This window comes from Brachyhypopomus gauderio, chromosome 1, assembly GCF_052324685.1.
Source record: "Brachyhypopomus gauderio isolate BG-103 chromosome 1, BGAUD_0.2, whole genome shotgun sequence".
NCBI lineage: Eukaryota > Metazoa > Chordata > Actinopteri > Gymnotiformes > Hypopomidae > Brachyhypopomus > Brachyhypopomus gauderio.
In genome coordinates this window covers 31428712-31444154 of record NC_135211.1, presented here as the reverse complement: position 1 = coordinate 31444154, position 15443 = coordinate 31428712, and the positions used below count along the sequence as shown (strand labels likewise).

The window sequence follows — 15443 nt, the reverse complement described above, 5'->3', positions numbered from 1 at the left end:
GCGTTGCATTTATCCGCGCTGTTTTTTAGTTACTGTTGTTATTTTGTTTCTTCCTTCCGTCTCACTATGGTTCAGTGTTATTTTTCACGCGTTGTATTTTCCGCATTGGTTTTTTGTTTCTATTTACTCTGTGCCCTCACGGTTTTGGTTTCTATTCTTTTGCGCATCGAGTCTTCCGTGTTGTTTTGTTTGTTCGTTCTGGGTCGCTGTGCGCGTTTCCCTCTCGCTAATACATGTGACGAGTGTCAAACGTCTTGATCTTGCGAGCCGGCACTTGGGTCCATCCTTCTCTATATTATTTCTCACCCTTCTCTATATTAACGCTCCCGTGCTCACCGCATTCCCCGGCATTCGGTAAAAACCAAAATGAACCCATATTTTTGCCTTAAATGAAGACCGGACAAGTTGAATATCTCTTTCCTCCATGTGTTTTGAACCTTTTCCGCGCATGAGTGTGTCCCAGAACATGCTGTGTAAAGTCTCACCACGACTTAGAATCAATTTTGGGACATTTAAAATCGATTCTGAATCGTAGTAAATGTGAATCGATTTTTGATATATGAATCGATTTTTTGGCACACCTCTAGTATCCAGTATATACTGAGTGCAGTATGCAGTATGTAGTAGGCTACTTCGAACACAGCCTAGTTTTCAACCTGTGCAGCCATGCTGGTATTAAAGGGAAAGCCTTGACTGGCAGGAAAAACCTCATGAAAACTGCAAAAGAACTGCAAAAGGTCTCCTGCACCTGATCTCCCACATCTTTTCTGAAGCTATCGCTGAAGAACAACTCTATCTTTAAAAAACATCAACTGTCTGGAAACCTCAACCAGCCCTAACACAGATTAATAGCTTTTTCTCAATTCTGTGGTGTATGGCTGTTCTTAGTTGATGGAGTGATTTGTCTGGTTAATTCTGATATCACATACACCTTTCATACAACAAATTTAAGACAGTCCATTATAATCAACATAAAAAGACAGAAGGATCTCAACCATAAACAAGTGTCCAAAACCTATTTTGCTCCCAGTACCTTGAAACAACTGTATATCAGTCACAATGAGTGCATTTACATGCAATTAATAATCTGATCATAATCTGATTTCTGCAGTTGCCTGATTATTCAAGTGGTCACGTAAACAGCAAATTCTGATTTCTTACATCAGATTAAGGCCTATACATCTGATAAAGACAGCTGGATCGTATCTCAGTAACTGGATTTCTCAGTGATTTCTTTAGTTTTTCCTCAGTCTGCACATGCACACAAACACAACCAGTGCTGTCCCAGAGGAGGCTAACAGAATTAAATACCGCCAACATTTCTATTAAACAGTTTTTGGGAGACTCTGAAACTCTACAATTGCTTACTATAAATAAGTAGTAGTCATAAAAACTTTCATAAGTTTTTATAACATAAAATTCCATACTTGCCAGTAAAGCGTGTCCATATTTACAAAAAGCCACATAAGTTTCATTACATCACACTAATCTGTGAGATCATTGGCTGGATGCAAAGTCCAATTATTTCCTAACTAGTAAACCAATGTGTTCCAATGTGTAAACTAATGTATTCTACATGTAAATCTATCCCCATGATTAGTAATGTCTCATGATTTACCCTATTTTTAGATGGACTGATTTCCATTAGCCTATCAATACCACAACAGAGATGGGTAACCGTGTCTTACAGTTTGCTTGGTCATGTAGATGGATAAATAAGAATAAAGTGCTACGTAAGTATCGAACAGAAACGTTTTGGCAGCTTTATTTTAGTTGTGTTTTACTTAGATAAACTATACAGGAATCACACACCTTTTGATACAGTCAGCACAAAGTAGTTGTGATTTGATTCTAGACAGGGCATTTGGATCTAGGATCTATAGTCATGTTAATGTCAGTGAAGTCAGAAGTATCTTAAATATAGCCAAAACAAAAGCAAGAACACACTGGCACGATTATCAAAACGAAACAGCTTGGCAAACCATGAAAGACCACAATACTGGATGTCCACAGAAAACTTTCAGTCATGCAGAAAAATCTTTGAACTGATCGACATGTGTTAAAGACTAAGTAGAAGAATATAATAGCATGGCCTCAAAGAGCTTCAAACAAAATGCAAACTTCATGCCTCCAAACAAACAGAATTCTGTTGACAAAAACACTATAAAAAAGCTGCAGTTTAGAATGATGCAGTATGGAAAGTGTGTAGACATTAAAGAAGAAGGGGGAAAAACAAACAAAAAAACACCACCATGATCCAAAACAAACCACCTCCTCTGTGAAATGTGGTAATGTGGGTTTGCTGGTGTAACTGGCTCACATTAATCTAACCAGATACTTACTGGGCTGTGACTTATATATATGAAACATAGAATACAGAGTGTCAAGCTTAATTTGAGGATATGTACATATATATCAGGTGACCCATATACATTTTTTATTTCACAATGTGCTGGACTATTAAGCCACATGAGCAAACATCACTTGCAGGCAGAAATGAATATGCTTCATTTAGATGCTCTGAAAATTCTTTACAAGCTATTGCTGGAGGATACAGTCTGCCACACTTCCCTAACAAGAAGAATATATGGTCATTGTGAATTGGAATAACAAGCCCTGACAGGTAAGCATTTGCCTGAAGTAATTTAATCTCATAATTCTTTGCTTTTAGACAATAACATTTAGAGATTGTTTTACCTAAAAAAAAAATATATATCTATCTCAAAAATCAGGAAGCACTATTCATACTCAGCTCATGATTTGCTGTTATGTGAACAGCAGACTCTTTGCTATTAAATATATACCTTTGATATTTTGGTTTGAGTGTTTTTCGAGGAGGAAATCGTAGATTTTTACTCATCAATAAGAACAAGAGTTATGCGGTGTCATGGTAAAATGCTAACACTGTCTACTTTGGCCAAACATTAAACATGTTGAGTACCTGTGTAAGTAACATGATTAGATGACTAGTTTCTAAGAAGAAAAAACATGAAATGTAATGCTACCACAGTAGAACCCAGGAACTTGACCACCTCAGTACTTTTTGTACAATTTAGAGAAAATTTTGCCTCGGGGCTCGAACAAAACTTCCGACCCAGCTCATGTGACTTTTGTAAACAAAATATAGTTCATGCTTCGGTCACATGCCACTAGTTGGTATTAGTTGTTCAACGGATTTTAAACCATTTTGAAGCTGTGCTCCAAGCTTTTGCTGAATTTTTGTTGTTTTTTTATACTGTTTTAGACAAAAAACATGGGTCACAATAAAGACATAGCAGAAAAGCAGAAGAGGAAAATGGTAAGAACAACAATAGAGTTGAAAAAGGAGATCATAGAGAAGTATGAAAAAGGCATTCGTGTGACGGACTTAGCATTGGAATTCAACTTGATGGTTGAGAACGGATTAATCCGAATTCAACTTGATGGCTGAGAACGGATTAATCCGAATTCAACTTGATGGCTGAGAGCGGATTAATCTGAATTCAGTTATTTCTTATGGGGAGAATTGTTTCGGAATTCGACTGCATCACTTCTCGACGCTCCTTCCGGAACAAATTAGCGTCAAGTTCTGAGGTTTTACTGTATTTTAATTTAGTAGAATAGATTAATTCTTTGACTGGAGAGAGCAGTGCTCCAGTCTTTTTCTGATGCTCATCATTTATCTATGCTTCTGCATACAAGCACTCCCACCCTGAGATAATAGCTACCACATGATTCGCTTTTGCCAACAACCTGGTAAGTAAGGAATTCATTAATACACAGTATACCTCAACACTTTATCACTTAAAATTAAAGTCATGACAACTTTGGTAAAACTAGAAAACTAAATCTAACTGCTGGCCAATGTAGATCTTAGTAGAATGCTTTACATTCATGGATATGGAAGGTAGATAAAATAAATAAATAAATAAATAAATAATTAGAATTGTGCCAGTATTATTGTGTTAGCCTACTCAACCACTAGAGGTGGTGTTTCTTGAATCTGGACTATTGCCCCTTTATAACGAAGAACTATGTTCAGCCTCACTTTGAATGGTTAGCCAAACATTTGGTAAATTACATTCCTGAAATTAAATCAAGATGAGCACCATATTTATCTGGTTACTCAAACAGGCAGGTGCCTGTTACACACTCATGTTTCAGCTGTACAGTTTCTGAACTTAGAGAAGCAATAGTCCCTCAGAGGTCATACTTGAGCACATTATTTTATTAATGAAGTTGCAGTCTCGATATTTCTTAATCTAGTAACAGTGAAAAGATGAGTTTCGACTTCTTGCATATAATGCATATGTAATTTGGCTGAGAATCTTTAAAAAACAAACAAACAAAAAGGCAAATTTAATGAAGATTCTGCAGTTTGCACATTCTAAGTAAGACGTGATACTAATTAATTCTGTCACAGTATCCATGTTTAATGGACTTATTTTTAATGTTTTCTTTATTATAGTCTATTAAGCCTGTGATGTACAGTTATTATGCAACACACATTTACAGTAATGTGGGTAGTGGGATGTGAGTCACTGCCCCTTTCTGCTCATGTTGTTTTTATTTATCCTTTCTTGGACTGAAGCTACGCTGCCCTGGTGCAGAAATACATTACAGAAATTAGGACTGTAAAAACATTTTCTTGCTCTTGGCATCATTCCCAGTATAGTAAAAAAAATCGTTTTACAAGTTGTCCTAATTGCTAACACACCTGTAACAGACCTCAGTTTGGGTCCACTTGCTTCCATCTCATGAATGTTTATTTCTGGGGGCGACCTTCTCGTCTTGTCCCGAGGTGCTCATAGGGGGACACAACTGACATGTTCACTATTAAACATGTTTGTAAAGTGTCTGTTTATTAAAAGTAATAATTATACTTCTTAGATATTACAGCAGAATGGACAAATTAAATCCATTAACAAACTACTTATTACCTGCAGAGCTACAGAATAGTCCATTGAAACAAGGTTTATGTTAACAGCAATGTGACTAATGGATAATGTCACAGATTCAAGGCTGCAGCTGTCCTGAGTGCAAGTAAAGCCACACATTATGGTGAAAATCACCATAAGAGTTTTAATACATGTATTAGTTATGTTCATCTGGAAGGAATGGTGCTGGTATGGCTTGAATTTAACAAGGACCATGATGGGACCCCAATTGCTCTCTGAGAAAATAAATGATAAATAAAGATGTCTAGTTAGTAAAGTCTTGACACCACAAAAATCCCACTGTACCAATTAAATGAGATTATCAGGCAAGACTTCAAAGCACTGCGAAATTGACTAGACTTTTTATTGCTCTCAAGGCACTTAAATAGAACACATTTTCCTTCAAACCACAAACATGGCCAAACCGTGCCGGAGACACAGTGATGTGTTCTCCACAGGCAGAATGCAAAGGGTTAAAGTCTGTTCCATAAACTCTTGCTTAAGAATCCCCTGGCAGCTACTCATGTAGCTTTAAATACTGATTTGACAGATCACATTTTACGCACAGGCAGCAAGAAAATAGCCAACCACTGCCTGTGCTGCTGTCTTACGCTTTTAACAGAGCAGTGAATACATCTCAGAATCTACAGACACGATGGGCACCAGACTGAGAACACTTATTTGCACTTTTGTCTGTGCATCATGCGTGAGCTTAGCCTCAGGGACACAATATCTGCAAAACTCTCTTAGCACAAAAGAGGACCTGCTTCTTAAGGAACAAGCCCATTTGGTAAGCACAGTGCATTTCTCATTTACTTTTTGCAAATGAGAACATTTAGTTCAGCCATTACGACTGTTTTTCTAGTTTATGCATTTTAGAGTAAAATTATTCAGATACAAAAGATTTACAGAAAGTAATGATTATTAATGCATTACACAGCACATTAAGTTCTGTACATAATAAAACAGACTAATGGCTTATAGATAAGTAAATATCATTTTGGGAATATAACATTAATTTGGCTGCAATCACTTAATATTAAATGCAAGTTCTCATTTTTTAAACTTAGAAAACATATTTGTATGTGTCAACATTATGTTTGGATTATTTACAAAATGTGTTGAGATGAAGCGAAATGTAAATTAAGTCTTACAAAAAAGTGAGATAAATCACCCTACTCTACGTTCATTGAACGCCTTCACCTTTTCACTATAAAATGTGTGTTGATCAGTTTATAATTCTGTTCAACACCTGAGAAACCGTTTCCTTTCTCTTGCATACTGACATTACTTCCTTTGGTTAGCATTTCTGAAACGTCTTATACAGACTCTGTAGAGTTAGAGTAAACGGTATTGATTGAGAGCAAGCTCTAACCTAACATCAGTTCCAACCCAGCGATCCAGCACTTGGCTAGCAGCTGTGAGGACTTGATTTGATTACTCAGCACTGCTGTGGAGCTTCAGAGGATCTTTCCCAGGCCAAAACTCTCCCACCCACATAGCCGCTCTGCTATAAACTGGGTTCAGTGCTCCAAACAGTAATAGACACTTGTCCTGACAAGCACTGAAATCCAGCCATACAGCACACCAGGTGCCATGTAAAGCCTTCTAGGAAACAGCTCGGATCAAAGCAGAAAAAAACAGAAGGCGTTTAAATATGCGATATCACGGTTAAAACGAGAAAATGCTGCAAAGGATTGTTGCATGCTGTGTGATCAGTTGTATTTTTGCCTGACAGGCAGAGACAGACGTGTCAGCTGACAATGCAGACACAAATGCCCTCTTCCTTGCTGACCCCCCCGAGAGCTCCAGCCCCAGCCCAGTTGACGGGGATGCTTCAGGTGAGGGAACGCCGACACTAGAGCCATGTTTCCCAAAAGAATGACTCATGATTGCTGTGTGGTTCAGTAACCACCTGTTGCTCAGTCAAGCACCCTAATTAGAAGCTGTCATGCATTCAGGCTGGTTGTGAGCAGGTGTGAATGAAAAGAACACAGAGTGGGCGTACTATGTAAACATTCCTCCCAAAATAACCAGCTACTGAGATTTCTCTATAAAACTTCCTTATAATATATCTTTAAAACAAACAAAGCGCTAAAAAGTGAAGTGATTAAGTTTACAAAGTAGTGCTTCATTATAGAAAGAGGTATGTAAATATGTAATAAACACAATGTCCATGTCTAGACCTTCCAACCTGCCTGCTGTGTGTGTGTTTGACTGGATCGGTCTACTGTGAGGAAGTCGATCCTGATATGACATCAGTGCCTGCTCTTCCCAAGGAGACAGCTTATCTTTATGCTCGGTACAACAAGATAAAAAAGATAACTGCAAAAGATTTTGGAGATATTGGTGAGTTCCTCTTTCAGTCTGTGCCACATGTGCATTGTTTTTTGCCTTGTTATTCACTCCAGAACATAACTCCTCAATAAGGCATAAACATGAAACAGGACGAAGAAGAAAAAAAAACAGCTCAGACACAAATCATAAAACTTAATAAAATGTGAAATTCCTAATGCCCACTATATCAAACAGGCAGATTGTGCTCGACTCTTGTCTTCCTTGAGATGTCCAGGCAGCAGAAATGCTTTGTGCAGTTCAGAATGTGTGTTAGGAAAAAAGAACATGTGTTCATCTACTTTGTCTGCAGCAGAGCATGAAGAAAAACCTCCCATCTCACGAGTGATCAAGATTTCTTTAGCAATCTTCTCAGACAGCTAGTATGCATGGGGCTGTATTTTTATTTACATTGCTGTGGTATGGGAAACTAACAGAAAACTAAACAGCACAAGTTGTCTCTGAACGGGGGACAGCTTTCTGATTGTATGACTGACTTTATTGCAGTCACTTTGAAAAGAATCGACCTGACTGGAAATCGTATTTCTGAGATTGAGGATGGGGCCTTCACAAAGCTTACGTTGCTGGAGGACCTCTCTCTTGCTGAGAATCAGCTGGTGAGGCTCCCAATGCTACCAGTGAAGCTAGCCTCCTTCAACGCCAATCACAACCACCTCAAGACCAAAGGAGTTAAAGCAAATGCTTTCAAGGTACAGTGCCATGACTTATGTAATGCCTAACAAATGTCTGCTCCACCTTATTCATGAAGCAAACAGGCTGTTTGAAAGTCAGGGGTTGGGGGTGGGCTCACTGAACAAACAACTCTGTGTTTCTATGCTATAAACACATTGCTTCTCTTAAATTGAGGAAGAGGAGCCAAGGGTTGTCTGTTATTTTTATGACTTGCTTTGAATTCTAAGCAGACTCAAAATTGCAATTTATTAATTTTTTCCAGTTTAGTTGGCCAGTGTAGGCTCTCTAGTGGCGGTAGTAATGGATAGTTTGAATCTCCTAATGATGCCTTCTATTGTCCCAATTATATATATATATATATATATATATATATATATATATATATATATACACACACACACACACACACACACACACACACACACACACACACACACACACACACAAACATGGATATATGTAGTTATTGTGATAGTAGTTTCAAATGAAGCCTCTCAAGCTTTGACTCTAACCTGTGCTGAATATTCCTTACAGAAATTATCAAAGCTCAGAAATTTATATCTTGCACACAATCAGTTGGAGGCAGTTCCAATGATTCCAGAGAGTGTGACCATACTTCACATTCAGGTAAGTGAAACTGACCAAGCATGCACCACCTCTACATACTGTATGTGTTTAGATTACATTAAACTGACCAAGCATGCACTACCTCTACATACTGTATGTGTTTAGATTACATTAAACTGACCAAGCATGCACTACCTCTACATACTGTATGCGTTTAGATTACATTAAACTGACCAAGCATGCACTACCTCTACATACTGTATGCGTTTAGATTACATTAAACTGACCAAGCATGCACTACCTCTACATACTGTATGCGTTTAGATTACATTAAACTGACCAAGCATGCACTACCTCTACATACTGTATGTGTTTAGATTACATTAAACTGACCAAGCATGCACTACCTCTACATACTGTATGCGTTTAGATTACATTAAACTGACCAAGCATGCACTACCTCTACATACTGTATGCGTTTAGATTACATTAAACTGACCAAGCATGCACTACCTCTACATACTGTATGTGTTTAGATTACATTAAACTGACCAAGCATGCACTACCTCTACATACTGTATGTGTTTAGATTACATTAAACTGACCAAGCATGTACTACCTCTACATACTGTATGTGTTTAGATTACATTAAACTGACCAAGCATGCACTACCTCTACATACTGTATGTGTTTAGATTACATTAAACTGACCAAGCATGCACTACCTCTACATACTGTATGTGTTTAGATTAAATAAAACTGACCAAGCATGCACTACCTCTACATACTGTATGTGTTTAGATGTCACCATGTTTTAGTTTTAGTTTAGTTACTCAAAATGTCATTATTGCATAACTAATGACAATACTGGCTTTAAACCAATTTCTCCTGATTACATCAAACACGTTTCTGACCACGTGATTAATCCTTATTTATTAGATCATTAATATCATTACTAAATAAGCAAAGAAGTAAATATCTAAAATACATTTTTAAAAACTCTGTTCCCATTTGTACAGAACAACAACATTTCTACTGTTAACACCGATACCTTCTGCAAAAGCAATGACACCTACTACATCCGCCCCAATATGAATGAGATCAGAATGGATGGAAACCCGGTCATTCTTGCACAGTACCCAAACAGCTTCACGTGTCTCCAGTCTTTGCCAATTGGACGGTACCACTGAATATGCAAGTCAGACATGCATCAGACATGACCAAATATGGACATAAAAGTGCTTCCTGTCCAATTTTCCATATAGAAGCAAAAGCAGGGTATGTAAAATGTTTGACATCCTCATTAGAATATCAGTGAATAACTGAATAATTGGTCTCCCTGGCTTTTTCTTAATACTGTTGTAAATAGAACTTAAATATAAATATATCCAATGTATATAACCCTTTTTGTCAAAGCTGCTGCGTAGTAATTCATGGCTTCCTTATGAACTGGGTCTCCCAGCATTCCTCTGAATTATGTGAATCACTTTCATTTGTACTGTTTAAGAAGTCTTACTCTGGTTGAAATGAAGAAAACTAACAAATTTATTACAAGAGTGAAGCATTCACACAGAACATGCTTCTCCAAAGGATGTGGTAGGTCTACGTCTGTCCTGGTAACTTTGAATCTTTTGAGAACTATTTATGATGACGCAACAGTGATTACTACCTATGTGTGAATCATCAAGTAGGCTGTACAGTAAAACATTATATTAAATAACTATGCTACATGACGTCCACAGAAAATGTAATAAATCTTTTTTTGTTTGTTTAAAGTTATGCTTCCACGGCTTCTTGTCATTACTCATAAAACCAATGCAAGAATGCTCCACTTAAGAAAGATAAAACTCATTTTAAGTAACAATAAAAACAATTCTCCACAAACTGTAAAGCAAACTCTTGTGCTGCACAAAGAGAGACCTCTGGAAAATGTGGGTTAATAATATTCCACTTTGCTGGTCCAAGCTGGCAGCCATCACAGTACTCTGCTCCAAGTAAATAATGGAATGGTTTCCATATTGGTTGTGCAGCTATACCCCCACATTTTCATTGCCATCATGTCACGGAATTCACTCCTCCTTTGACATACACCATACCATAAATACACCAATACACCAATCTCCTACAACATTATGAATGCAGCATGAAACAGTCATTTGGAGATGGATTAAAGGCTGGCAAAGTGACCAATATACAAACTTACAATGAAGGGGAAAAAAGTCACACACACACACACACACACACACACACACACACACACACACACACACACACACACACACACACACACACACACACACACACACACACACACACACACACACACACACCCACACAGCGCCTCACAAGGGGAAGATTAATGTTAAGCTCTTTCCCATATTCCAGAGGAATCTTTACTGGCCTCTTCTTAAATTATCATTATTCATTTCAGTTATGATTTCAGTTCTACCAAGACCTCTAAAGCGGGATGTTATAGTGTGGGAATCCATAACTGCATCTTTACTTTATGTTTTTAGCTATATCTAATCTATAAAAACAACTTTGCACCACGTGTATAATCACGTAAGCAATAAGAAATATTTTTTGGTTCTCATTTCTGTTTTTACTTAAAATAACTAGAGCCTTTTATAAATTTCCTAAAATAGGCACTAAAAAGTTATTACCAAAGGCAACAATATTCATAAATCTTCTTTATAATACATTATGATCCTCCAAAAAATGTTCTGATCTGAAGGCTTAGAAGAAAGTCTTGTCTTTGAAAAAAGTCTCATAATCTAAACTAAATATGAACATATCAGGCCTATTTCAGAATAATAAATGCAATTTGCAACTTTGATAGAATTGTATAGCACTTGTAGTAAAAAGTAAACACTCTACATAAGTATAACTTGTATTATATTAAACACTAAGTTCCTCTATGGGTTGTAATTTAGAAACCATCTGTTTGCTGAAAATGTGGTCCAGCATTAGAAAACATCAGGAAAAGGTTTTCTATGGACTAATAATGCTATTATTTTTAAAGCAACACATCTAATATATCTAATATTACATCTAACATCTAATAAACATCTAACATGTAATTGTTATTTAGATGTAATTCTATATTCTCAAGTATACATCGTCAATAAATATAATAAGTAATTTCTGGAAAAGTGAGATACACCTGAAATACCACACATTTGCTCGCATTCACATTCAGCCTGTGCCACCTGAAGTCAAATGGCCTGCAGAACAGCATGGTGGTGGAAAAAGGGAAAATGGGTTCAGGTTTCTGGTTTGCAGGGACGTCCTCACCAAGCCACTGCAGCTCTGCACTTACTAAGGAGCCTCTGCACTGAGGACGCAATGGTAGCTGCTCCCACTCACAACTCTGGGCACCCTCACCTTGGTCTGCAAGCCCCTACAGCTCTCTGTAGTCTGGAACAGCTCAGGCATCCGTGATTAAAAGATATGCTCCAGTGCCTCAGGTAGTAAGCAGGACGAAGAGGTAGAGCTCCTGTTATTTGCATTAGTCACACCAGGGACCGTCTTTAAAATTCCTGAGTACCAGTGGGATTGGCTCGGGAAGGCTGTACGCTGTGAACGCATTCTAGAAATACTTGTGCGTTTCTTTCCAGTGCAACAGCTTGCCATAAAAAAAAAAATCTGTACACTCTTTGCATGTTTTTTTATTCCATGCAAGTGTGAAAACACTGTGTTCTTAAATAAGTATTTTAGATTCAGGCCAGAAAGGCCTGGTTTCCACTGTTGATCTCCTACAATCCCACATGCAGCGCGTGTCAACATGAGTTCTTATGATAAGCCCTGTGATGTCATCACAAGGACTCAATGCAAAGCGATAATTTGAAATGCTTAAAATAGTCTAGAGATTAGTTTGGAAGAAACAGCACAGTACTCATTTACAAATGGCTGTAGACATTTGAACTTATGTTCATGTTACCCATTTAGATCAGGTGTACAAAAACTTTTAAATGGTGGTCACCAGGATGAACAAAATATTTAGAGGAGCAAATGTGCTGGTCACCTACTTTAATGGTTCTTCTTTTGCCCTGAGGATCATATAATAGCAACCTCCCTATTCTTCAGATTACATAACTTAGGTTACAGGAAAGCCAGTGCCATATCATATTCAGTCACACATCCTGGTCGGGGGACAGATTAAGGATACTGCCTGATGTCTGAGAGTGTAGTGTCTCTCACCACTTTGCCTTGCTGTCCAAGTCCTGACTCTGTAGTCTCTAGCCACATTCTGTAGTGTTTGTGAATGATTGATTGCAACACTGCCAAGATTTGTAAGTTTAATAGCATTCCAAGTGTTACTGTATAATAACTTTAGGTGTTATTGCATAAGTGTAATCATTCTATAACAGTGGACAAAATACACAGCAGACAGTAGTAACACATTATGATTTACATGCATTGCTTCCATATAGGAGAAAATTTGTAATTATATTTGGTACACGTTATGCTATACTTGCATAACAAACATCACTATGAAAAAAATCACTATGAAACATTTTCCACAAATCATTCTGTGCTGTAGGATCTCCACTGATCACCAGCACTCGATCATTTTACAAGTGATCCAGCACGGATTCCTACTGGCACCAAAAACCTCATTTAGATCTTTTGAGTCTATCTGAAAACTTCCTTTCCGCCTCCTTCCTAGCCAATCCAAAGTCTAATAAACACTGAGGTTTTTCAACAAAAACCCGTTCATGACACAAGTATGTTTCAGGCTAGTTAATGCTTTAAGATTTAGTGTAGCAATACTGTTAGATGTCCGCTATGAATAATAAAACTTTTTTATGTGACTAATAAAATTCAGAACACTGAATGTCAGGAATTACATTAGGTATGTGTTTCTTCCCCCAAAATAATAGAAATAATAACACGAATTATTTTAACTGTCATTTTTACCATATAATGTAAAACTTATTAATAAGGAACAGAAGTTCACAATGCTGTACAAAGTTTATATAATCTTTTTTATATCATTTGTTTTCTCCGTTTCCATTTTTATTCATTTGTTGTGGTAAATTATTCTCCATTTCTTTTATTTATAGGGAATTTTATTTTCAAGCTTAATTGGCTCCACAGACAATTTGTAATAAATAACACCACATGTGGTTGTTTTCATTCTCCTATAATAGAAATGTCCACAGAATTTCAAACACACCGTCATCCTTTGTCTGCAGATGAAACATCCAGTGCAAATACAATCTCAGGAGACACTCTTGTACAGGCCTCCAAGGAGCAACGCTATTACTAAGTGTTAAGTTTGTTAAGTGTTAAGCTATTAACATCTACTGTGTAAAGGATCATTTCTTGTCTAAATATATAAGCAGTTACCCAATTTACCCAATAATGAGACTCAAGTAATAACAATTAATGTCAAATTAATGACATAAAAAAAGTTCTTTAATTACGCACAGACACCCACACTCCTCCCCATGATGAAAAAAAGAAAAACACTCAGTCTCATTACATGATATCTTACCTTAAAGTACTGAAATGTGCGAGATCTGTCATCACATCTCTGTGAAAATACTCTCAGGGTTCTGAAGAACAGGAAAAGGCTCTTTGTTTCCTCCACACTGAAAACAGGAAAATAATTCAATTATGAAGCATGTGAGATACACCTCATACTGATTACTTGTACAAATGTACTACACATAGCTGATAGGTGTTCTTCACCATTTAAAAATGTCCCCCTGTGCAATAGAATTGGCTCATATGCAACAAAGGAGAGACTATATAAAACTGTGGGTGTTCCTGTATTTTGTCTAGAGCTCGTGTTGGCAATGCATGACACATTTTGAGGCTTTCATAGATTTGCACTGGGCCCAGGGTTGTGTGGCACAGGATAGAACTTTCCACAAATGCAGACACTTCAGACTGTGTGAAGAGAACTGATGGAAATTTCTTAGTAACTCTGGGATAATGAACATAATGAAAGGTAAACCAGTCAAGCATTAGGTTTTAGTACAAATGTTATTTAACTTTTTAAGCCATGAGAATCTTGTCGAACAGATTTTAAGCCAGCCATAATTTTAAAATCAATCAGGCTCAGTGCAATCATTTTAGACCAACTACACACATCAGCGTGAATAGAGTTCAATGAATGATAATAATTTCAGTGATTCTTTTGTTTAAATTGTCCTTTAAACACTGGGTGCAATCCACAGCAAAACAAAAATTGGACAGAGGTTATTCTTCCTTGCATTTCACGTATTTTGCTTTATATTACACACTGATTTCAAGTATCAGTGGGTGGGAAGTGTCTTCCGAGTGCGCTGGAGTCTGCTGAAAAGCAAACGGGTAATAGACTGCACCTGTATCTAATTTACTCTTGCTCTATTTAACTTCTCTCCCACACACAGTAGGTTTTTGGAGACTCTGGACAAAAGTTACACTGTGCTCTTCAAAGCCAGATTTACAGAAAATCCGGAAACCCTGAAGAGGTTGAGGATGGCTGTTATATCTGTTGTTTCACTTGGTCCATTAATCCCACCAGCCTTCTCTAAAATAAGAAGCATTTTATCAAAATGTATTCCAAACTTCTGTTAACCAAAGTTTATGTAGAAACTATAAAAAGCGGACAATATAATTTTACTGTTCAAATCAGTTTAGTGGCAATTACATTTAAACAAAAACATTAGAATACTTTTCATATGCAAGCTACACTTGTAACTATTTAATTAATTCATTGTTCTTAACCATTTTCTAACGCATGTTTGTTCATTAAATGCTATATCAGTCAGTTTGGAATGAAGAGACAGTATTATAGTATAATTTCTGTAATGAAATGTATCATTATGAATGCATAAAAGAAACATCAAATGAGTAGGTTTATAATAGCTGCTTAGACATTTGGACACTCATCTGGAGAGCACACACGTTGACTACTTAAATTAATTAAGTTACTGAAAT

General features: G+C 37.0%; 2 protein-coding genes across 2 annotated transcripts in view; one reads left to right on the top strand and one right to left on the bottom strand.

The window, feature by feature from the left end:
• The window catches only part of cenpp (centromere protein P), a 65236-nt gene that overhangs the window by 40797 nt on the left and 8996 nt on the right, over positions 1-15443 (bottom strand). The window contains exon 6 of the mRNA XM_077009379.1: positions 14011-14107. Coding sequence (XP_076865494.1) covers positions 14011-14107 — 97 coding nt within the window. The remainder of the gene's footprint in view (positions 1-14010; positions 14108-15443) is intronic.
• Positions 5448-10289, top strand: ogna (osteoglycin, paralog a). The gene is made up of 6 exons (XM_077009292.1): positions 5448-5706; positions 6655-6757; positions 7101-7265; positions 7758-7960; positions 8478-8570; positions 9530-10289. Exons 1-6 carry the CDS (start codon positions 5572-5574, stop codon positions 9698-9700), a joined length of 870 nt encoding a protein of 289 aa, XP_076865407.1. The 5' UTR covers positions 5448-5571; the 3' UTR covers positions 9701-10289.